This window comes from Psammomys obesus, unplaced genomic scaffold (genome assembly GCF_907164565.1).
Source record: "Psammomys obesus unplaced genomic scaffold, mPsaObe1.curated_primary_1811, whole genome shotgun sequence".
NCBI lineage: Eukaryota > Metazoa > Chordata > Mammalia > Rodentia > Muridae > Psammomys > Psammomys obesus.
Genome location: NW_026585580.1, coordinates 14,917,812 through 14,942,953, shown reverse-complemented (window position 1 = coordinate 14,942,953; position 25,142 = coordinate 14,917,812). Strand labels below are relative to the sequence as shown.

General features: G+C 49.9%; 1 protein-coding gene across 6 annotated transcripts in view; it reads left to right on the top strand.

Annotated features, from left to right (window-relative positions):
- The window catches only part of Cracdl (CRACD like), a 106,552-nt gene that overhangs the window by 26,873 nt on the left and 54,537 nt on the right, over positions 1-25,142 (top strand). For 2 of the 6 annotated variants that reach the window (XM_055607118.1, XM_055607111.1), the window contains exon 1: positions 24,226-24,935. The exons of 3 other annotated variants lie outside the window; for them this stretch is intronic. In XM_055607118.1, the coding sequence (XP_055463093.1) occupies positions 24,862-24,935 (74 nt within the window). In that variant the 5' untranslated portion in view covers positions 24,226-24,861. Of the gene's footprint in view, positions 1-24,225; positions 24,968-25,142 lie in introns of those variants that run through there. One more of the 6 variants, XM_055607136.1, reaches the window with a different exon arrangement.

Below are 25,142 nucleotides of genomic sequence, written 5' to 3'. Positions count from 1 at the left end.
TCTTTGTTCTCCCCACTACTCTGCTGTTTCTAGGCTTCGGGGTCTGCCAGGCCTTAGGCCAGCATGCTCTTCTCTGACCAATAACAGGGCTCCCCCTCCTACTCAGGCTCTGCTCAAGCTGTTGCCTTCGTAGGGAAGGCCATGCAGTGTCCAGCACGACACTGCCCACAAAGCGTCCTCCCTCCTGAATGCTGCCACGGGAGTTCTGCCTGGTGATACAAATAAATGGCACAGCCACTCAGACATAGTCAGCTGCTTGCCCAGAGGTCCCCAGTGAGCCGACTGGAGTTCTGGCTCTCTGTCCTACAGCGTGAGGAGAAACAGGGAGAAACAGGCCTTATTTTCCACACGCCACCTGCTTTTTTCTTGCTTTGGAAGTTTAGGGGGTGGGTGTGTGTGTGTGTGTGTGTGTGTGTGTGTGTGTGTGTTAGACAAGTGCTCCACCGCGGAGCTCCCCTCCAGACTTTGCTTTTTAAAACTTTACCACCTCTCGACGGATCGTATGTCTGTTTTTGTCCCTCTCCATCTTCAGAACAAGAGAACTAGGGTTTGCCTTTGGTTGGTGCTCAGCACTAAGTCCTCGCTGCCTGTGGCTGAGTCTGGAACCTAGGGGTGGCCAATAAGTTATTTGTTTCATAAGTGACTGAAACTAAAATGTAGTGCCCCAGGGGAAAGACTGAGGATAAACACACTGAAATGAAAGTGCTCAGTGTGGCAGGCTTTGGGACTGCTTTATCCTATTTTGAAAATCTGTGCAATTTTACTGTGAAGGAAAATTTTCAGTTAAAAGATTTTGAGGGGCTGAAGAGACAGCTCAGAGATGAAGAGCTTGTAGAAGGCCTATAAGCTCTTGTTTGTTTGGTTCCCAGAACCCATGTGGGGGTGTCCTCGAACCAACGGTGATGCTGACTCTAGAGACTCTGGCACCCTCTTCTGGTCTCCATTGATACTTGCATTTACATGCACATAATTTTAAAAAGTTTGATGTTGTTGGGACGACAGTGGCGTAGTGCTTGCTTAATATATGCAAGTCTCTGGGGCTGATCCCCAGATTCCCTAAATGAATGAATGAACTTGATCTTGTGTTGAACTCCTAGGCAGCACGAGGCGTGCCTGTCTGATTGTCACACAGGTGTCCATTATTGGCAGGACGGTGGGGCATGGCATCTTTTTGCAAAATACCTTCCTAGATTTTGCCACATGGGATCTGTACATGGCCTGGTGACGTAAGTCACTGTGCAAAGCTACACAGACAGGCTAAAGCCAGGAATGCTATCTTGCCAGGCTGTTGTGTCATGAGAAGTAAGTCCTGTTAGGGAGGTTTTTATTTATTTTTTATTTTTTTCCATGGGCCCTGTGGCAAGACAGTCCTTGGAGTCTGGTTTATAAAGTTAAATGTGTTTCTGTCTACACTTTGCATATATGTATACATGTGAGATGGCAGATTGGAAAGAATTATCCAGGTGTTCAAGGTCTGTTAGGGAGGCAGGCCTGATGGGGATAGAGATTGGGACCAGCCCCAGGGTCAGTCAGGGCTGAAGGGTCTTGAGATGTAGGGAAAAGCTGAGGAAGGGCCCGTCTAGTCTTAGGAATAAGTGCCTGACAGGTCCTGACATATCCAGCAGGAATTAAAAAAAAACAACAACAACAACAAAAAAAAACTGCAGGGCCCTGATTTTGAGTTGCTAAGATCCAGCTTATATAACACAAGCCACCTGGAGAGGCATGGGGGACTGTTTGGAGACATAAAGGCAGATTTTTCTACCTCCAATAGAATTTCGTGTCAGTAACACTTGTGGATCCATTGCCAGGAGAAAGACGGGGCTTTTGTGTGCAGGATCTCACTGGAGTCTCAAAACAGAGAAGAAACAAAAAAATCCCTCTTCCATCTGTTCCAGTGAAGAAGCAGGCAGAGAAAGAACACGTGAATTTCAAGTTTCTTCCCATATCAGGTGGTAAACCTGCACAGGTTCCAGTCTTTGAACCTCTGAGCCTGGGATGGCTGGGGGTGTGGCTTAGTGGTAGAACACTCGCCTAGCATATGTGATCTCCAGCACTGAAAAAAAAAAACAAAACAAAAAAAACAAAAAACTCAAACCTCCAAACAAGAGCTCTTTTGGAGGCTTCAGCTGAGATACATTTTTCGTGGAACAAATCACCCAGAGGAGACAGACAGAATGATAGAACAATGCGGTACCATAACAACCGTGGTTGGAGGTTCCTGCAGGCACATTCCACGGCAAAGACCAGTGAGAGCGGCCCTCAGGCTAGAGTAGGGACTTAAGATGATCGCCTTTGGGGGTGCATGAAATGCAGCGGCCACGAGGTCACACTTGTTTTGCTGTCAGTGTTGGGGGCGGGGCTCTGTGTTTATGAATATCTCTTTGGGCATCACCTCTCCTGGTCCTTGCAGCATCCAATCCTGACAGGAGCCATGAGTGTCCCGAGTGGGAGAGGTTGAAGACTGTCCCGCAGGAGGCTTTGTCTCTTTTGCTGGGGCCACTCCAGGCGTCAAGGGGCTAGGGGCCATGCCAGAGATCAGGCGAAGACATGCCCCCAAGCCTGGGATACAAACCAGGAGGACCTCAGCTGAGAGTGCTTAGAGCGGTCCCAGAGTTTGGGGTTAATGCTGATGCAAGTGATTGTCATGGTTGGCATGTTTGTGTTTGGAGAAGACAGACTTGCCCTTTAGTGTAAGTGCTTACCGCCACGTAAAACGTGTCCGCTGAGCGGAACCTTCTTCCCACAGCAGAATTCTTTAACAGAAGGAATCAGGAGGTCCACTCTTACCATCTCACTGAAAAGAGAGAGAGAGAGATTGCTCTCTTTCTTCCTACAAGAGATTTTTAAAAGTGGGGGTGGGAAGCAACATAGATTAAAAAAAATAACTATTTTTAATTGTTTGTGTGCGTGCACAGAGGCCAAAAGATGGTTTCTCGTCTGATGTTTACTCCACAGGCAGTTGTGAGCTGCCCAGCTCAGATGTTGGGGACCCAGCGTGGGTCTACTGTACACTCCACCTCCGAGCTGTCTCTCCAGCCTACAACACAGGTTTTTAAGCCCAGTCCTTGTGTCCTACAAGCAAGTATGTAGCAGGGTTAGGGTAGCAGGCCTCTCAGCCTCCTAGTGCAGGGGCAGGCTCTCAGTAAGGCGTCTTGAGTCAGCATTCAGTCTCGCTGTGCTTGGCTATGGTCCCCAAGGGTTCAGTACCGGCTGTTTGACCCTTGGGGTGGTTCTGTTGGAAGGTATAAGAAACTTTTAAGAGATGAGGCTTCGTGTAAAGTTGGCAAGTCCTTCGGGGGTGCTGCCTTGCCTTTGAGGGGAATTGTACTGTTCTTGCTAGTTTTCACAAGAATGGGACGTTGTGAGAGAGCAAGCCTGGCTCCTCCCTTTCTGGCTTCTTGTCTGACCATGCGATCCCTTCACATGCCTTACTGTGTCATCTGCTGTGAGGCCCTCGGAAGAGACTGAGCACGGGGCCTCTCAGATGTTTGTCCTCAGAACGTGGGAGCATTGCAGAGACACCTGTTGGTGGGCCTGCATACAGGCTGGGAGCATCTGGGGGTCCGGGTGTCTGCTGGAGTGTTGGGATTGGGCCTGACTGAGCTCACTTACATGGCAACAGGTGAATTGCATGTTCCGAGCCCTGTCTCAGGGCGCAGTGGGAGGTGCCAGGCACGGTTCTGGGCTCAGGCCCTTCTCAGGTTCAGAGACAGAGTGGGTATTTCTGGCGTCTCCACATTGGGGAGCCTGGGAGCCGTGAACCGTCTCAGGGTTTCTCCGTCATCATGAAGAGGCCTGTGCCCTGAAGTGCTCTCTGCTTCAGCATCCACCTTCCTCCTGGTGACAGTGAGAACTTCCTCGTTCTCCTTGGGAAGAACAAAGGTTTACTTCTTCTGCCTAGATGTCTACGGTTCTAGGTAGGAGAACAGTGAGCTTTTGTGCTCTTAGAGCCCAGCGGTTGTGTTGCTGTTAACTTCAGCTTTTGCAGAACACGACTGGATCCATGGCTCCCTGCCACATAGTCTTGAAGCCTCTGGCATCATGGTGTGCTGTGTGTGTGTGTGTGTGTGTGTGTGTGTGTGTGTGTGTGTGTGTGATGGGGGAGGGTGCAGGTAAGCCCAGGCCACTTGGGAAGGTGACAGGAGCCTGGTGGTCTCACTGCCTCTAGCTCCTGAGGGAACCCTAGACAGGCAGCAGGAAGGTAGACAAACTCTGGCCTCGGGCTCGGACTCTTGGGTTCTAGTGCATCTGCTTGAGCTGGATGCATGTGCCTGCAAGGCCTCCCAGGCCTTCAGCAGGAGCCACAGATTTCCCACAGCCACCATGACCGTGGCTAGGGGTCCCCTGATGCCTTTGCCGTCCCCTAAGAGCGAGAGCAGCAGAGGCTGTTACAGCTTAGCAGCTGTGTTAACGGTTAAGGGCAGCAGGCAGCGGGCAGAGCAGCGTTACGCGCAGCCGCTTGGAGGAAGGCCTGGTTGGGGAGGGGGCGGAACATTCCACAGTGTACCCACGTTCCACAGTGTACCCACGTTCCACAGTGTACCCTTCCATTTCTGGGACGTTCTCGAGAAGACAGAATGTGAGTGACGGAGAACAGCTCGGTGGCTGCGAGGGGTGGAAGAGGGGTGCCATCAACCCTGAGCGAGCAGATGGGGGAAGTGCTCGGGGGTGACGGGGGTGCTTATGTACCCGTCACCAACCAGCCAGGTGGCGATCACGTGACGCTGCATGTGTCAGAACTTCGAGATCATTTGGAAACAAAATAAGTATCAGAAGAGTGAGTGTTGTCCGAATGAGGTCCCCTCTGACAGCAGGCCCCTTCCCCCAGAGGTCCCCTCCTCGGAAGCAGCTTTCGCCTCAGGGCTTACTCCATCAATTTGTCAGTGCCTTCTGGGTTCTCTCAGGGTTGTGAGCTGTTTTCCTCTGCTGTATAAAAAGAGATGGCAGAGTTACCCTTTGCTCCAGACCTGGCCCGGAGACACACGTATGGAGGGTTCTTACTGGGGTAGCATTTGGGAACCTGTCTCAGGATTTCGTTCTGTGTTTCATGACTGTTTGCCTAAATGCATCCTCATATGTGAAGTTCAGCAACCATTATCTTGAGCTCTCTTTATTGTCTTGCAATATTTTCTTCTCTGAAGCCATTCTGGTAACCAGAACTGTTAGTGTGCCCCGAGCACAGCCGGACGCTTCAGGGCCATGCCTTCTGAGCGTTTGCTCACATTTGAAACCCAGGGACACCCCCGGACTCGCTTCCCCTCCCTGCCCAGCTATGTTTCAGGTCCTGTGCGTTCTGTCCTCTAAATGCCGCTCCACCTGGTCCCGGGCCCCGTCTCAGCCCTCCTGCCTCCGTCCCCAGGAGCCCGAGCTTCTTGGTTGAAGATTGTCTGTTTAGAATGAGGAAGACACAGAGAGGCTCCTGACACTTTTTAAATCTTATTTTTTTTTTTTAAATTACATGAGTAATAGGAGGTGGGAAGGACGCAGACCCTGAAGAGGCAGTTCCTTCCACAGAGAAGCTAAAGTGTATCCTTCGTCTAGTCCAGTGTAGCTCCCTGTGCTCACTGTCAGAGCACAGTACGGAGCTCTTCAGAGACCCAGCTCTGCGTTGCCAAGGGCCCACTAGCCCAGCTCCCCGATCTGCTGGGTAGGAACAGCCCTGGCGGGTGCATTTCCGGGCGGTGTGTTACAGGGAGCCTGCTTTCTCCCAGGTTTGAAAGGGCATGTGGGTAGTGCCCAGGAAGGGTCCTCCCTGGATCTGGGGTGCTGTCAGGATTGGTGAACCCCAGAAGGGAGTAGGCCAGAGGTAAAGTAGGCACTGGCCTGTGAGAGACCAGAGAAATGATGGCAGAGGTTGTACGGTTAGCTGGGGAAGGTTGGCTCCTAAGGTGAGTTTGGTCAGAGAGTGTGGAGGGGTACACTTGGCTCCTGTTCTCCCTCGGAGGAGGCCGGCTGACTTGTAACCAGCTATAGTTCACATAAAAGTGTATGTGCACGAGTGGGGTTTACATTGTTTTACAAGAGTGAAATTATGGGAGTTGAACTTACTGATCCCCAAATCCAAAGTCCAAGATGCTCCACAGTCTGGAGGGTTTTGAGCACCATAATGAAACAAGAAGAAAATCCCACGCTAGCTAGAGCATGGTGGCTCATGCCTAGACTCACAGCGCTTGGGAGTTGAGGCAAGGAGGATGAGAATTTCAGGGTCATCCTAGACTACATAGCAAGTTTGAGGCCAGCTGCATGATTTTCTGTCTCAGAAAAACAGAAATCAACCAACCAACAGACAAAAAAATTAAAAACAAACAAAAATAGCAACAGCAAAAACAAAAAACCCAATACCCGCCCCCCAAAAGGAAAAAAAAAAAGGGATGAGAAAGGAAAATTTTATCCCCAACCTCACATGGTGGGTTACAGACCAGATATTTGCCGTCAAGCTCTGTATATAAAACATAAAATTTTCACATTTAGATTTGATCCCATCCCCAAAATACCTCCTTACACATATGCAAATGTTACAGGCCCTGGAAAACCTCTGTAACCTAACCCACTTCTGATCCCAGCACCTCAGAGCCTGGGTAGTCCTTCTCCTGGAAACAGGCTTCTCTAAGGTCGGTTTGTTTGTTTGTTTGTTTGTTTGTTTGTTTTTAGATACTCTTGCTGTGTATCCCAGACAAGACTCAAACTTTTGATCTTCCTGCTTCTGTCTCCTCAGCTTTATAAAACAACCCAGAGATGCTTCATGTCATTAGGTAGAGCTATCCTGTTACTTTCTTAGATTTATGTGTATTGTTTTTAGTTATATGTAGGCGTTTGCATCTACAGGTAGGAGCGCTTGGAGAAGAGGGCCGTTGGGTCCCCTGCAGCTGGCCCAGGGCTGGCTGTAAAACTGCATGGCACGGTGTGGGGAGCCAGACTCGGCCCCTCTGGAAGAACAGCAATGCTCTCACCTGCTGAGCCATCTTCCCAGCCCCCACCTCAATATTTAGTAGTTAGCCATGCCCATACCTAGGGTTATTTATTTCTTTTATGTTTTTTTTAAATTTACCATGCAAAGTAGTGGGTTTCGTTGCAGTATTCTGAGGGGTTTTTTATGATGGATTGTCTAGTTTTTAGTAGACTCATGATTGCAGTGACCCTCTTTGCTCATTTCCGTATGAGCGCCTCTCAGAAGATTCCCATAGGAGGAACCTCCAGAAGCGGAATTGTTGAGTTAGAGAAAAAAAGTGCAGTTAATATTTGACTATAAACTGCCAAATAACGGTTGAAGAAAGGTATGTCATTTTTAAATTCTTAGTGACAGCCTGTAAGGCTGCCTTCCCCAAGCCCCGTGTTTTTACCGTGTCCTCACGCAAGTCAATTTTACGTGCCATTTGTCCACTTTTCTGGTGAATCGTCTGATTGCTCATGTTACTTTTTAGGAATGCTTTGTAAGTGAAAGACAGAAACACAGTTATGTGCACACACACCTTGATTGAACATCCTAATTTAACTTATATCTTTAGACTGTACGTAAAGCTTTCCCTGGATAGATAGGCTTGGGACAGAGGAAACACGAGGCCACGTGGTGTGCAGTAACTGGAGTTAGACATGACACATCCACCTCTGCCCTTCATAACCACCTGTAGCCACACTCCCATGTATACACACCCACGCAAATTCACGTATATGTACACACTCGCATATACAACATACACATATATACACACAGGGAGGGAAAGTTCGTGATTTATAGCTTTCAAACTCTGTTCAGTTCGACCAAATAAAATATGGAAACGAAGAAAGAAGTAGGAATTCCATTGCTACAACTGTACGGGATTACATGTACTTCTTATTCCAATAGTTGAAGATCCTTGACATGTAATTTGCATATCTCCAAGCAAGCTTGTGGGTGACCACCAGAATCTAATTCCAGAATATTTACATAGCCCACCAGAGAAGGTGGCTCCGTTAGGAGTCTTTTGTAAGCGTTTATTAGAATTTACCTTTTGATCAGCCCTTTTTATCATGACACAGTTTTTCTCTTTATTTCATGTGTTTTGAGGTTAGGGGCATGGGAAGTTTAAAATTCCTAATTCGACCATTTCAGTGGACACCAAACCTTGTGTCTACTCACACTTTCTATTTCTTCTGGAGTCATGTTCTGGAAGTCTGTGTCTATTTCGTTGTTGTCTAGTTTTTTGGCACATAGGTGTTCATGTAATCATATTAATTTCCGTAGTGTTTGGTAATGATGATCCCTCTTTCATTCTTGATTTTTAACATTTCAGATTTTCTCTACTTTCCTTTTTGGCAAATTTAATTATGGATTTGTTAATTTTTTTTCAAAGGACTTCCTTTTAGATTATTTTGTTAGTTTTCTCTATTCCTTTTCAATTTTACTAATTTCTTTTTAGTTCTTCACTATTTTCTTTCTGCTTGCTTTCATTATAACTTGTTCTGTTTCTACATTTTTTTCTAACTATTTTTTAAGGTAAAAAGATACTGATTCAGGATTTTTTTTTCTTTAAGTATTTACAGCCATAAGCCTCCTCCTAAGCACTGCTTTTTTGTTAGTTAGCTAGTTTTTTGTTTTTGTTTTTGCTACATCTCATACATTTCAATATGTTATAGCTTTGTGTTGATTAATCTCAAAGTATTTTCTAATCTCATTTAGGACTTTTTCTTTGACCTATTGATTACTTGGTGTGTTTTTGGTTTCCATGGATGTTCTATTTTCCCCAATCCCACTCTGCTCCTTTTTCAATGTAATTCTGTTGCGGTAGGAGAGGTCTTTGTGTGACTTAAATATTTTTAAAAGTGCTGGCCCTTTTGTTCCCAACAGATGGTCTGCCCTGAAATTGTTGCCTGTACCCTTGGGCCTGCTTTCTGTGTTAGCTGACTTCTTAGATCTTAAACTCCAGGTCTCAGTTCATCATGCTTAAGTGCCTATTTCTTGTTTTTCTTAACATTTTTTTTCTACTAATTATTGAAATGAGATAACATTTTCAGCTGTTACTGCTGGATCATTGATTTTTTTTCTTTAGTTCTGTCACTTTTGCTTCATGTATTTTGAACATCTGTTATTAGTACGTTCCGTGTAATTGTTAGATCTTGATCAGCCCTTTTTTCATGGCACAGTTTTTCTCTTTATTTCTTATAATTTTTGTCTTGGACAATATTTCATATTATAGTAGCATGGCTACTCTAGCCATGGTTTGATTGACAGTTTCATGGCTTTATTCTTCCTTTTAATTTCAGTTTAATATCTTTTAATGTAAGAGATTTACATCTCTTCGTAGGTGGTGTCCAGTTAGATCCCTGTAGCTGTGAAGACAGCATTTATATATGCCTTTTACCTTTTGGTTTCTGTGTATCTCACCTGTTTGGTCTCTTACTGCATTGCTGCCGCCTCTTAGTTAAGTAGGTGTTTTCTAGTGTACCATTTTAATTCTGTTGTCATGTCTTCTATTTTTTTTTTTTTTTTTAGTGTACTTTCTTAGTGGTTTTCCTGGGGATTTCAATTTACATCTTAATTTATAGTGGTCTAGTTTGGATTAATACCAGTATAATTTCAAAAGCATGTAAAAAACCCTTTGCTCTTATGTAGCCTCATTCCTGTTGTCATTTCTATGCTATTATTATTCAAACCATATCTTTATGTACTATGTGCTCATTAGCACAAGTTTTCAGTTATAGATTTACATAATTGTCTTTTAAATTAGAAGAAAAGGAATTACAAATGAAAATGCAATTATATCTTCTCTTTTATTGCCTGTACAATTACCTTTCTTAGTACTGTTTTCTTTTCATGTGGGTTTGAATAACTGTCTAATGCCCATTGTTCCCTCTAACCTGGTGATATAATAACAATTTTGCTACAGTTTGTGTTTGTGTGGGAATGTCTTAATTTTCTCTTCATTTTTAAATTAGTGAAAAATTCACCTAACCAATTATTAGCCATTTTACAGTGACCAGTTCAGCGGCACTCGGTATATTTACAGCGCTGCACAGTGCTGACGTCTTACCTAGTGCCAGAGCACAACTCCACAGGGAAACTTCTGAGCAGCTCATTTTTGGGAACTAATCTTTTAGTGTTCTTTGTCACCTATTTCTGCACTGTTTGGGCGCCTCTTGAGTGTGTATACATTGGATGCTTAATGGTGTTCCCACACCTTTGAGGCTCTGTTCATTTCTTCCCACTTTTATTTTATTTTGTTCTGAGATTGGTCCTGAGATTCAACAAAGCTCAACAAATTCTTCCTTCTGCAGGCTCATACTTACTATTGAACTCCTTTAAAATTTCAGAGGCCAGGCGTGACAGCACAGGTCTAGAATCCCAGCACTCGGGAGGCAGGAGTATCGGGAGTTCAAGGTCGCCCTTGGCTGCTGCTATAGCTGCCTCTTTTCAAAATTGTATGAAAAGAGAGAAGCTGAGCATTTGTTCCTATCTGGTGGGTCTATGGGGAGGCCTCTGAGGGATGGTCCTGAGAGGTGATCCATGAAGTGGGACCCTGCATGTTGCGTGTGGCACCTTTCCCTGTATGGGAAAGTACAGGCCACGGCCCTGGCTAAGCATGAGCCTGAGTGAGCCAGAGAGCAAGCCAGCAAGCAGCATTCCTCCGTGGTTCTTGTCTCCATTGAGTTCTCATCTGTGACGGTTTGAATAGGTGTGACCCCCCTGGAGATTCGTGTGTGTGTGTGTGTGTGTGTGTGTGTGTATGTGTGTGTGTGTGTGTGTGTGAATGCTTGGCCATAGGGAGTGGCACTAGAAGGAGGTGTGGCCTTTTTAGGGTAGGTATGGCCTTGTTAGGGTAGGTGTGGCCTTGTTAGTTCCTGGCTCCACATTCTTAATCTAATCCTTTCCCAGGGTCCCCACCGCCTGGTACCAGTGCCTTGGGGATGGGACCTTCAGCATATACATCTGGAAGGCACACTAACTCACTCCGAGTATGACAGGATCACGATATTGGGCCTGTGTCCTTTTGTCCATTGGAGTTGGACTGGGTGGCAAAGATGATGAGGGTGTTCCGGCGGTGTAGCCTGGCAGGCTTGATGTACTTCACCGTGGGAGAAAGTGGGGTTTGGATCTAGCTGCCATCCTCCTTTCTACCCATTCCAGCCCTACATGTCTCTTTCCTGAAGGCCTGTGTTTGCGGCTGTGACAGGGCTCTGGCTCCATTTGGCATGTGCTGTGCGTGTCCCTCTGTGTGGAGCTCTGTGAGTCGTCTTGACCTCTGAACCATTTGGGTGATGTTTTATGCTGGGGACTTTGGCGCTCATCCTGTCTCTTGGAGGAAAGACGTGTTTATCTAGCCCCGGGCTCTAACCCACCGGCCCCGTGCTGCCCTCTGCTGGCCATGCCGGCAGAGGAGACACTTGAAGTTCTGTCTTTCCCCGAGCACAGGCTGCTCCGCAGGCTCAAATCATCTCATGTGGGTGGCACTATTTCTGAACCCCAGTGAGTGAAGACGGACAGCGAGAGCAGGCTTGCCTGGAGGTGGCGTGGGTGGGTCTCCATGTGCTGCGTTTTGAGAGCTGCCAAAAATACCAGTGAGCAATAATCCCTTCCATTAGCTCCACACACCCCCTCCCCTTGTGTATGACATCACCTCATTGGGTCTGGAACAACGGTCTGAGTGACAGACCTTGTCACCCTCCGTGACAGGCCCCGGCTGCTGAGTGACACCCAGACTATGGGGAAGATAGTCTTTTGGCTCCTCCCAGACCCAGGTGGCCGTTCTGTGTGCAAGGTGGAAAGTGACCACATCTGGCTGATGGTACCGCCGTGCTTTGTATTAGTTCTGTGCAGAGACATTTTTCCCAAGGGAGTACAGGGCTGGTGGGAGCGACACGCTGCTGCTCCTTGCTGGGCTCCCGTGCAGAGGCCCTGGCTGGGATCAGCAAGAGAGAGGGAGGGAGCGAGGGAGGGAGGGCGGGAGGGAGAGGAGGGTCTGGGTGCCAGAGAAACACACGTTACCTGTTTTTGCTTTGAGTCCCAGCAGCGACGGCCTTGCAAGGGTAACTTCAGCCAGCGCTCCACACACAGTGGGTAGCTCCTGAGCCTTGGGAGATGGATGGAGAGTTTGGGAGCCCATATAAGAGGAGTACCAATGGTTCCGTGTGTCGGTGATCCAGTCCATCAAAACCTAATCTCCCTGTCTCCCTGGCGCCCTCTGTGGGGTACCATTGAGTCTCCCCTTGTTTCTGTCTCTCCCGATCTGATGACTTACCCAACTCTGCACTGCTGGTGACCCCTGGGATTGTTCTGAGTCTCAGAACCCCACACGAGGCCCTGAAGGCTCGCTTTCCCGAACACCTCCACAGCTTCTGTCAGTCTTGGTGCCACTAAGCTGCCTTCCCGTGTCTGTCCCACCCCGAGGCTGTGGGGGTCTTTCACATGAGGCCCTCAGAACCCCTGGACTCCAGTAGAGCATGGGCCAGAGCTGAGAGTTTGCCCATATTCCTGGTTACCGGGCTCTTTAGACGGGACTTAAAGGCGCTGTGCCTCTGCCACAGATAGCCTCGTCATCAGCTGGTACCCTCCCCCCACCACAGTTTACCACCGTCCACTATGCTAGAATCCCGTGTGCCCTACAGATCCAAGAGCTGAGCCAGAGAAAGTGTGCCCGACAGCCTCAGGGGGTTCAAATACCCTTGCCATCATTCAGCCATCCCCCTATGCTTAGGGAATTAGTTGGGACTTTTTTTTTCCCCCCTGCAAAGGCTTGTTTAACACTTAGATTTTTGTGGCTCCATAACTGGAGACCTAGAGAGCTGGCGTTAGGAATCTAGGTCTCTAGGTGTGTTGGTTTCTTTCCTCTGCAGACACCCTGCCAGGCCCGGGAGAAACATGCAGCAATTCCAAGCCTCGCCCTTCTTAATCTGAAGCCAGTCACGTGTTGCTCAGGAGATGCCAGAGCAGTGGTTGGCTCAGGCCTGAGCCATGCTGCCGGCTCCCGTCCCAGGCTACACTGTGTGTTGAGAATGTGGCCTCCTCAGGTTCTCATGGAATCCCTGGAGGGGCCAACCCAGTTTCCAGTTCTTCTCAGAGCATGGTCTCCTCTGCCCAGTGGTGCCGAGGCGTGGAACATCTCCTAAGTGAAGGGAAGCCTGAGCGACTGTTAATCCATTACCCTTGCGTCCTCATTTCTAGATGCTGCCCCTGGTGTGCTGAGTAGGGGCTGAAATTCCACCTCAGCTGGCCTGTACTTGACCTCCAGTGGCTCACAGGGAAAAGCTTGTGTGTGGGAGCCTTGGACAGAGAAGGGAACACTCAGCCCGGCCCCACCTAGCGGTCTAGACCTGTCAACCTTTCTGTTCCTTTCCTGCTTTGGAGTGCGTCCTGCCCTTCTCTGCAAACCCTTAGCTGTGTGGAGAGTGGGGTTTCCGGGACTGCCCAGAGCCTGCACTGGGAGAAGCAACTCTCAGAGTGGGCTGGGTCGATTTTGAGGGGCCTCTTACCCAAAGACGGTGTTCCATGCCTCTACCACCGGGAGAAACCTGCTGGATGCGCTGGCTTCTGTGGATGCGACTGGCCTCCATGAGGCAGCGCTGGGCTTGCAGCAGCTGCTTGCCTTTCCTGTGAGCACTGCGTATTTATCCGGAGGGTCGTGTTAGGGTTTGGATGTTGACTGTGTGAGTGGAGACTGAGCTGCTCCCCTGTGAGTGTCAGGGATACTGGAGTCCCCTCTGTGAGGCCTCTGATCTCCCTTGGTAGGTTTGTGCATCAACCTGTGCCAGGTCTAGCTGCCCCTCCCCCCCAGCATGGACTCCGGCCCATGGGCCTGCTGAACCTGGATCTATGGCCTCCCATTCCTGGGGTTCTTTACTTGGTTTCAGGCAGGTACCCCATCTGACCCATCAGCCAGGAAGCCGCTGGGTCCCCAAGAGAGCACTTACTGCCATGGATGGCAGGTTGTTTTCTTTCTTTTTTTAATTGCTGTTTTTATTTTTATTTACCTTGCACCATGATTGCAGCCCCTCTCTCCTCTCCTCCCAGTCCCGCCCTTTCCCTCTTTCCCCCCTCTCTCAGAGAAGGGAGCTCCACCCCTACACCCACCAACCTTGGCGCATCAAGTCCAGTCCATGCGTGCTCTTTGGTTGGTGCCTCTTTGTGAGCCCCATGGGCCCAGGTTAGTTGACTCTGTTGGTCTTCATGTCGAGTCCTTGTTCCCTCTGGGTCCCTCTATCCTCTCACCTCCCACTCTTCCACAAGACTCCCCGAGCTCTGCCTAATGTTTGGCTATGGGTCTCAGCATCTGTTTCAGCATCTGGCTGTTTGGTGGAGCCTCTCAGAGGCCAGTTATGCTAGGCTCCAGTTTGCAAGCATGGCAGAGTATCATTAATAGTGCCAGGGCAATAAACGGACTGAGAAAGAAATCACAATAGCCACAAATAACATAAAATATCTTGGTGTAACTCTGACCAAGCAAGCGTCTGACAAGACATGTGTGACAAGACAGTTTCTGAAGAAACTGAAGAAGACATCAGAAGATGCAAGGTTCTCCTATGCTCATAGATCAGTAGGACCAACATAGTAAAAATTGGCATCTTACCAAAATCAATCTACAGATTCAATGCAGTTCCCATCAAAATCTGAAAACAACTCTTTACACATCTTGAAAGAGCACTTTTCAACTTCATGTGGAAAAATAAACAGCCAGGATAGCTAAACAATCCCGTACAATAGAAGAGCTTCTGGAGGCATCTCCAGCCCTGATTTCAAGCTGTACTGCAGAGCTATAGTAATAAAACCTGCCTGGTATTGGCATACAAACAGACAGGTTGATCCATGGGACCGAGGGCAGGTGTTCGAAAGAGGAAGGCCCCAGGCTGGGGTGCTACCTCTCAGAGCCTGAAACTGTGGAAAGGAACTCAGCAAGTCTCCTCAGCACCCCTAGGGGCACAGTCCTGGGGCAGGCGCGTCCTCCTGGGGAGGCGGGCGATGTGTCAAAGTGGTCTAGATGGGTCCCTGTCCACAGTGTCCAGGCAGTGCGGCACCCGGGTCTCTCCGGCACCCCTCTCCTCCCTTGGATCCCAGACCACAGGTGTCTGTCCAACCATAGCGGTGCTCTTGCCCCTGGCTGGAAATGTGGTGAAATGGAGGTGTGGGAGGAGAGCCTTTAGGGAGCTGCCCTCAGGCCAGAGGGCAGGAAACCCCCCTCAAACCCGGGTCTGAGTTCATGCCAGGCAGGCACTCAGGCCCCGCAGAGCCCCACCCCCACCCCTCGTCTGCTTGGTGATGAAGGACTCCGTCACCTGGCTCAGGTGAGACCTCCTGCTGTTTAAGCCCAGCTTCCACCTAAGGAAGAACCACGTGTTGTTTAGAAGGGTTGCAGTACGCGGCCGGCTGTGTGGTCACCCACGGTGGCTCGCTGAAGGGGTGTTCGAGAAATCCCCCGAGTCCCTGTTTGTGTATGGGACGCTGCCCGCCCTCCTTGGCCATTTCCTGTGCGTCCGCCAATAGAGGGGTTTGGTAGTTTCCCCCAGGGAGCACCGTACCCTCTGCAGAGCGAGTGACCCTGGACCATGGAGTTATGTCCTGTGCGTTCTATGTTAGCGCTACGTTTATTAAGCACCCACTTGGCACCGTGGCCCATTCGGAAGCTTATTGGCACCATCTTCAAAGACTTTCAGTCTATTTGAGGAGCCGGCTGGACCCAAGAGACATGACGTGCTGAGTGGTGTGGAGCATAGCAACAGCCTGTGCCCAACCCCGAAGAAATAGGAAGATGAGGGGAGGGTTGCTGCTTGCACAGAGGCTGGGGTGATTTGGAATATTAGGTGTTTGCACATAATGAGCCAAATGTGTCTCCATATTGCTTCATGTCCCCGCTCTCCAAATGTGATGCTTCGGAATTATAGAAGAGGGAGATATTTGTGTCAAACCAAAGCAGCCCCCGGATCTGAGTCACGCAGGGGCGCTTTGTCAGAGGATCCTACCAAATGGCTCGACAAAAGGAACTATTTGGGAATAACTTTTGTCTTAGCTGTTTAGAGGAAAGTTAGCACAATGAAGACTTCTAAAAGTGAGCGTTGTGTTCAGCCTGTGATGGAGTCAGAGGGTGGGAGGAAGAGAAAGGGGAGCTAACCCAAACTAAGGATTATTAAGGAGCCTTATGGAACCCCACTGGTCTGTAAGCCTATTAAAAATATTTTAGCCCAGTTTGAACAAAAGTACCTCATATAAGCAAATGATGCTTCTCTCAAGGCATGAGCCATTACCTGAGAATCTCAGTGCCAGGCAGCCTCCCTACAAGTCAGCTGGCCACAGAGGTTCCGGAGACACGCCAGGACAGCACAGGCTGAGGCTCTTGCTCTTGGTCACCCCCCCCACCTCGTCACTAGATGGGGAGATATTATTGCTAAATACACCACTCACTTCGGTGATAGGACATAGAGAAATCAGCCTCCAGCTGACGGTGACACCGCTCATGCCATCCAGCTTTCACCGTGCCAGAAAGTGCTGCAAAGGTACGATGGCATCAGTGGTCTTCTCCAACCCTGACCCTGCCTGTTGCGGCACAGACTGGACGTGCTAGCATAATAGCGGGAGGGTTGTGTATTGTCACCCACTGCTGTCTTGATCGGGCCTTAGGCTTCCTCCACAGGAGGGGTTTCATGCCTGGCAACGTAAACGGTCCAAGTCCATGGAGAGAGAAGCCGTAGGTCTTGGTGGATGGCTGCTGGTGTTGCTTCTTCCAAATGGTCATGTTGTCAAACGGCCTTTAAATATCTATGTTTGTATTCCTACGCCTGCTCTGCTCCCAGCCTTGGTCAGAGGAGCGCGTCATTGCAGTGGGCACAGTTAATGCAGAGACCTTCACTGTCTGAGGAGCTGAGTGTAACTGACTGGCTGTCCCGCTGCAAGGCTAGGCCACATCATGGCACAGGGAGGAGAGCAGCATAAAAGAGCACCGCGCAGGGCTGTTCTCTGGACCCCAAGAGCACGAGACCAAGACAGCTAAGCTCCCCAGCGTGGAGGAGCTCTCTGGCTCCACCCCTAGCTGCTGGCAGTTGATGGCTGCTGTGAGGGGGAGAATGGCCACGGCTAGGTTCTCCACGGCCCAGTGGATGACCCCATGCCCACAGGCGAATGGGCAGTGGTGAGTAGAGTCAGCGGGTTGAGGGAAGACATGAAGTTGGGAGGAAGATGAGGAGTGGGGGTCTTGTGGGAAATTTGGAAGCGAGTGAATGGTGGATATGATCAAGATATTTTGTTCCTCGACTGAAATTTCTAGAAAACACAGATTGTTTGTTTTTAATGCGGGCCGGCTTGCTCTCTGCTGAACGCCGTGCTTGAGTTTTCAGAACCCAGGCGATGAGGCTTACTGACTCTTAAAGTAGTTACCAAGTACTGCGGGGAGAAATTGAGAATCAAAGTCAAAAGCACCAGGTGCCCCCAGCGAACTCAAAGTCCAGGTAGTCGTCTGTACAGACCAAATTGTGAGCAGGTGTGGGAGCTCACCGGGAAAGAGTGTTCTTACGGCCAAGGTGCTGGTGAAGGCTGCTGGCGTGTGTGGGCAAGGCAGAGGGCTCAGGCTTTCCCCAGGGACCACACAGAACACTTTGTGGCTCTTGGGGGCATTCGGCAAGGGTGGTAGGAGGGGCTTCAGCCACCATGACTGTTCATTTTTCTGGACAACAAATGCTTTTTTTCTAAATACATGTTGGCCTGAGCTCAAACATGTGTCCTGCGCTGTCTGAGTAAAACATTTGTACATAAAGAGGTTTGTGCTGGGCTAGAGAGATAACTCAGCCAGGCATGAGGCGTCGATCACCAGAACCCACATTTAAGAAGCCGCGTGTGGTGTGTGGTGCTTGTGGCGACAGAGCCAAAGGGGTGGACACAGGCAGCCCCCCGTGGCCAGCCGGTGCACCCCCCATCGCTTGCCGGCCAGCCATCCTAGCCTATGTGGTAAGTTCTGGGCTAGTGAGAGACTCTGTCACTAAAAAGACAGAGCGGATGGCACCTACCAGATTAACCTCTGGGCTACACACACACACACACACACACACACACACACACACGCACGCGCACACGCAGACCCCAAACATTCGTGCACCTATGGTGTTCATGGACACACTTGTGCACATGTGCGCGCACACACCTGCAAAGAAGTCTGTGCCACGTTTATAGTCCTTTGCTTTCTAAAAACAGTGTAACAGCCCAAGCAGCGCGCACCACACGCACAGCGGCAGGCCGTTTGTCTCTGGTCTCTCGGCTTGTAAGGGACGTAAGAAGCGACATGAACCAAGTTCTGTTGGCCTCTTTCTGCTAACGTTGGTCACAGGCCTGTAGCCATGTGTGGACTTGAGCGGCTTTCAGTCGGGTAGCTGTCTGGAGCGGTCCTGAGAATGATGCCGTGACTGATTGTTGATGTCTGCCAAGGGCAGGCAATGGGAGCGTGGTGCCACGGGTTGCCCCTTGGCCTCACCTTGGCCTCATCTTTCCTTATGATAAAAATGAGGCCTCTCCTAAAGCAGAAGCTCTGGTTAGTGGCGGCCTTAAAGTGAAATGCCCAATCACAGTCGTTTAAATTTATAACCATTTACTGTAGTCTAACACGTGCGCCCTGTGCTGTGAACACAAAGCTGGCCCTTAGTTCCAGCTTGGAGAAACACCCTCTCAGTAAGTAGTGAACCTACCTTAAACACCAGCAGCTTGTAACAGGATGGGAAAACGTGAACATGCTAACGGAAGATTTGTGTGGAGCGTTAGTACTGGCGGGCTACGCTATTTTTAGGTTGAGTTAAAATAGAAGCTAATTTAGTACCTTTTCAGTTGCTAACACACCCAAGGTGATTTTAGACTTATAAAGGCATTAAAACACTGCCTCCATTTTTGCTGAACTTAAAAATACAGGCAAATGACGTACAATTTGGGGTTTGATAATTTTGTTACTTCTTAATATCTTCACACAGCTCCAAACTCAAGCGTCCTTCCAAGGTGATCCCTGGAATGCCCTGGCTTTGCTCTCAGGTGTGACAAGCCAGTTTGCAGGGGTGTGTGTGTGTGTGTGTGTGTGTGTGTTTGTCTTACCCTGGGATCAAGCTGGTTGGAACAAAATTTGGGAGTTGCCTAAGTGCAAGCCAACAGACAGACAGGTCACATTTATCGACAACAGTGGTTGCATGTCTGTTAGTGTCGGTGGCCACTCTCTAACCCAGAGCCCACCAGCCTGCCCACTCACCAGGACAAATGTGGAGTCCACTAGCCGCCGGTTCGTGTCCCCCGTTACCCTTTATTTCTGTCCTGTACTGAAGCCTGTTTCTTTAGTCTGCTGTTATGCATTATTCCCAGTGATTCCCGATGCTCTGTGCTCACGTGACTTACCCCCAGCTTCCTGCCCACTCTAGGATGCTGGATAACAGATCCGCTGTCCCTGGCTTGTCCTGTTCTCTCCTGCTCTGTCATCTGGGTCTTTCCCTTTCTCTGTCAGAGATAGGACCTGCCTCCTCACACCCTACAGGGTGACTGACAGGCCTGACAGCTGTCGCTTGAGAACACGGTGTCTGGGAAGATAGAGCTGGGGCTTTTAAATCTGCTGAGCCTCACGGCGGCGGCAGTGGCGGGAGGAAGAGCAGAGAGCTGGGAACTCATCGCAAACCTGAGAGAATGCCTTTCTGTGTAGCTGGGTGAGGGACTGGAACACGCAACGTCCGTGGCCCTGGCCTCACAGTGCTTTATTGTGGCAGCTGGACAACGCTGTGTGGGGAAGGACGCTGCTGTGGCTTTGCTGCCTATGTGTGTAACCAGCGAGGGTGAGCCGTTCTTTGTAGAAAATCCCCAGTGTCTGTCACCTGTACTCGGGCTGCTGCTAAAGGTGGGATGGCGGGCATCGTCCAGTGACAGTGGGAGGCTGGCCTCACAACGAAGCAGAAGACACCACGGTTGCATCTGCTCTCGCCCAGGAATCCTCCAGGGCCCCTTCAAGCCCCCTCATTGCTGCAGTGTGGATTTCTCAAGGGCCTGAAAAGAGGCTCCGGCACCTGGTTCCATCTTTAAGAAGTTCTCAGATGGTTTTCTTTTCATTCTGGGAGAGGGTGGGGGTGTGCTGGGCGTGTTAAGGGTGACCGACCCCTGTGGCCTGACATGGAGCAGCTTCTGCTGTCTGCTTTTTTTCCAGGAGGAGCTCTATGAGCCTTCTCCTTTTCCTTTTGTTTTTGTCTGTGTCTCCTCCTCCTCCTCCACTTCCTCTTCATTCTCCTCTTTTTCCTTAGTTCTTGCCTTCTTTCCTTCTTCCCCTTCTTTTCCTCTTCTCCCTCCTCCTCCTTTCTTTTTGGCTTGTTTTTCTAAGTGTGAGCATTTTGCCTGCGTGTATGTATGTGAGTTCCTTGGTGTCTGTGGAGGTCATAAAAGGGCATTGGATCTCCTAGAACTGGAGGTTTGTGAACCGCCATGTGGGTGCTAGGAACAGAATCTAGACTGCTCTTCAAGAGCAACAAGTGGGTTTAATTCCTGAGCCATTTCCCCAGCCCTATCTTCTGTTTTCTCCGTCCAAGTTATAGTCTCTTGGAAAGAACAATGGAAGCCTGTGCAGGGGGCAGAGCCTTATGGGAACTCTTTCCATTTGGGGTACTTGGCTCTGTATCTGAATGGTCCATGACAGATTTTGGGTTCTTTGAGACGTGAAACAAGAAAAGACTATGTATCAAACATAGTCTTGTAAACTGAGCAACACCACTCCAAGGGACGAATTAGAAGCTAACTCATGCACGCATGACTTCATAAACATCTCTGGTTTAGTGTTTTGACTTAACTAACTTGGCAGCTGTAAAATACTTGGGGCCCACAAATCTGTCTCCTCTCCCAGAGTTGTTTAAACAGCCTAAACATGCAGAATTTCACATGAGGTAAAGCACGCTGCAATGTCTAGAAATCCATGCATGGTGAGGGTTGCCCTCAGAGGGGTAGGTTTGCTTAGCGGTACATGATGTGAGGCTCCTTCAGTTTGTCTTTCAGACAGCTGGACCCCAGCGATGCACTCCTGCCCCAGGCCATTCTAGTTTAGGCCTTGTTGGTTTTGTGGGGAGTGCAAGAGGAGCTGGGAGACTGGAGGCAAAAAGAAGTTCTGGGCGGGTCCCAAGTCGAGGTTCCTGGATGCCTCCTTTGCAGCAGAGCACTCTAAGGCTCTTCTAGGATAGCTTTCCCTTCAGCTCTGTGGCAACACAATATGGAGACAGATGAGGAAGCAAGGCAAAAGTGTCTTGCTTGTGATCTTTAATAGTGGATGGTTAAGGACCAGACTGATAATCCCTGTTCTGTGGTAGGCTCAGGGTGGAAACTCAAACACAGGACCTGCTTGAATACTCACAGCCTCCTGTGGGCTTCTGACGGAGGGAACGGTGTTAATTTTTATAAAATGGCATTTGTTTCCCAGTTTCTCTCTTAACCCAGCTATCACACAAACAACTGAGACTCTTTTATGTTTGTTTAATAAGAAGCTTCACAGCACAGTCACTGAGCAGTTAGTAATTTGTTCTTAATCCTCTATGCTAATTTGGCCTCCTCCCAGTGTGCATCCTGGGGATACTTGCACTTTGTAGTTTCCTTGTTGAGCGCTCTCTCCTGGTCCTTCCTGGACACCTGCCCATGGCTGAATCCCTTCTTCCTCCTCTGACTCCTCCTCCTCTGGCTGGCAGGAAGTCCACCTCTGTTCTCTCTCCTGTTCAGCGACTGGCTGTAAGCTGCTTTATTGGCATATCAGGGGACAATTAGGGGACAGTGTTTACACACTGAGACCAGAGAATCTCAGAACAAGGACTGCAAGCAGATATGGGGAGGGAAGGTGCTGCTGAAACCAGCATTTGAATTACGCAGTAGCCTTACGCTACAGAGCAGGATGCATGCGCACACACATGCACACACCACCACTTGTAGTATAAAAGACTTGCAGAAAGAGATGGGCAGGCAGGCATGGATTCGTGGGTCGCCTCCAGTGGGTCTGTTATAAAAGCCAGTTTGAGGCTGGAGAAATGGCTCAGAGGTTAAGAGCACTGGCTATTCCTCCAAAGGTCCCAAGTTCAATTCCCAGTACCCACATGGTGGCTCATAACCATCTATAATGAGATCTGGTGCCCTCTTCTGGCCTGTGGGCTCACATGCAGACAGAACACTGTATACATAATAAATAAAAGCCAGTTTGGCTCCGCCGCAGGTGTGTTCTACTCAGTGTGGTGTCCTAGATGATTTCAGGGCTCTTCAGGGTCTCCTACCAACAGCTAGGCCCCGTGCAGCCCCTCAACCTTGGACTTCCCAAGGTTGAGCTATGAGCTAAATAAACCTTTATTTATGAGCTAAATAAACCTTTATTCCTTATGGTTGAGCTATGAGCTAAATAAACCTTTATTCCTTATAAATTATCCAATATGTAGCATTCAGTTATGGAAAGAGAAAATGGACCAACACAGAGGTCCTATTATGAAAACACTAGATATTTTTCAAAGCCAGGTGTGATGGTGCACGCCTTTAATCCCAGCACTCAGGGAGGAAGAGGCAGGCCTGTCGCTGTGAGTTCAAGGCCAGCCTGGGCAAGTCCAGGACAGCCAAGGCTACACAGAGAAACCCTGTCTCGGGAAGAAAAAAAATACATAGATATTTTTCCATAAAAGATTTCCTCTTGCAGTTTATAAATTGCACTTTAATGGATACACATGGATATTACTTATGTCCCAGAGATACATGGTTTAGACACAGGAACAACAACAATGAAGAGAATGGTTTCTGAGTGCTTTGGTTAAAAATGAGCAGCTACGTGGAACGCGCACACTGCCACAGAGGGCATGCTGGGAGGTGGAGACTTGTGCAGAAGCTTGTCAGGGCTACGACAGGGCCTGCCTCTCTTCTGCCTTCCTGCTCTTGAGGGAATCTTGCTCCTTATTCAGGCAGGGTACAAACACAAGCTGCCACAGTCCCCTCCCGGGCCATTCTGTGCTGGGTACCGTTCCGGATGCTAAGCCATTGCGGTGCCAAGGCACAGTCGAGCTGTCAGAGAGAGAGCAAGTAGCCCCTGAGGGCAGGCAGGTGGCACAGTGGCCCGGGGCCTCCTTTTGCCTCTGGGCAGAGTGCTGCTAACTCAGGCAGCTCCTTAGGAGCAGCAGCCCCTGGGCCCTATCCCTGTCACTTCACTATTTCGCTCTGCTGTATGGTGCCGAGACAGAGCACTGTCTGTCAGCTTGTTGGCCCTCTCCCTAAGAGACGACAGGATATGTAGCAACTGTGAGCTGCAGACTCTAACCCCACATGAAGAGAAGATGTAGAGATGACCTCCAAGCCTCCCCACACCCCCCGTCATCACTAGCTCTTCTTGTCATAGTTTTCTCTTTAGATTGTGAACTTCTTGGCTAGAGTTCCGTATAAAGCAGGAGAACAGAAAAAAAAGAAAAGAAGGCTTTTTTAGAACCACCCTCAGAGTCATAGTGCTGCCTGGGTTTTAATAATACAGTCACACCCCGCACTCATTAGTTGCCTAGCACCTTCTGTCAACACTTGGTATGTTACTTAGAAACTGCTGACTGTAGCGGCCGGTAGTCGGGCTTTGCTGCGCTTGAGTCAGGTGCCTTGCCAGGCCGGTTGCTGGAGTCTATTATTTTGAAGTGGCAGCGGCAGGTAGGCAGGGAGGTTGTCACAAAGTTCTTGGCTTTGCCGCAGGGAGAGGCCACGTCGGTGACTTCCTGGGTGGGCGTGGCCTTGCACCTGCCCCTGTGGTCGCCAGCCAGGCAGGGGGAAAGGCTCTCGGAGGCTGTGCCTAGCTGCCCGGGAAAGCGGGTTGAAAATGTGTGGGGCCCAAGGAATCACGAAAAGCTTCAAAGACAGAACTAAAAAGACAGGGGAAGCTGGAGCACACCGGGACTGAGGCCAGCACGGCCCTCACCACCGCCCTCGCCTCTGCGCGGTGGACCTGGGGGCAGGAGGGCGCGAGGATGGGAGTGCTTCAACTCAGAACACGCTTTTAGATTTCCCGCACGTCAGTCCTCCCTTTCTCCCAGGCTGTGGCCTTCTTCGGATGAGAATTGCCAGTGTCGGAGCCTAGGCCGTCAGCCCTGACAAGAGGGGCTGGAACACCCTGTCCTCAGTCAGCCATTTGAAGAGATAAATGAGTGAAGAAAAACAGCGAGGGGAGATTTGTTCACTGTGCCCACGCTGGGAAGAACACAGCCATCCAATAGTGGAGCTCCTCCCTCTTCAGGGTCCTGATAGGAGTGAGGTTTCCATAGAGGGCGGGGGGGGGGGGGGGGGCAGCGGGGGGTCCTGACTATCCCTGGGCTGTCATCACCGCAGCCTCTCCTGGGGGTGATCAGACTCAAGTCTCTTCCTGGGAGACAGATTGCCCCTCTGGTTGGCACAGCCTACAGCCCTCTTCCCCCTGTGAGACCCCTGGAGGAATCCTGGTTTCCCGAGGAGCACTACTTCAGGAGTCTGCTAGCCAAAGGGCGGAGCCCGGGTGCCTGTCTGGCGGAGGTTACAGCCCTGGCCTCCCTGCCTTTGCCACTTCCCCAGTGAGCACAGCCCGTGCCCGGGTTTGTTGTGTTTTGTTCTTCACGGTGCAGCAGCGACTCCAGTCACAGTGAGCCAGGTGACAGGCCTCCAGACCAGCTCCCCAAGGAGCCAGGCCACCTCCCCTCCTGGCCCTCGGGAGGAGGAAGTGCGTGTGTGCTTCTCACAGAGCTGTTCCTGGCCTGTGCCTGCACACCTGCCCCAGGAGCTCCGGAGCGCCGTGCTTGGCGGACACCCCTCTTCCTCATGGCTCAGACGAGTTGCTGGGGAAACAGGGACAAGAACTCCTGCCCAGTGCCCAGTGTCCCAGCAGCCCTGAGCTCCGCTCGGGTGGACAGGGAGGCCCACTCTTCCTCCTGCTGCTAGTTTCCAGAAGGATGAGAGAGGCAGAGGCTTGCTCCACGCTCAGGAAGATGGCTGCCTTTTACCAGTGTGTCAGGCCTGACCCCAGGTGGGCCCCTGAGAGCAAGCTGCTGAGGTGGGGTGAGTCCAGGGAGGCAGGCCACTTGGCCATTGCCAGGGCCCAGGTACTTACTATCCTTGAGGCGGGGGCCAGCCTCCAGCACCCACTGGCCTGTGTTCTAGACTCTGTGAGCTCTCCTGTCTTAGGGACTTCATCTTGTCCTCTTCAGTTGTGTGGATGTTTGAGCAAAATGAT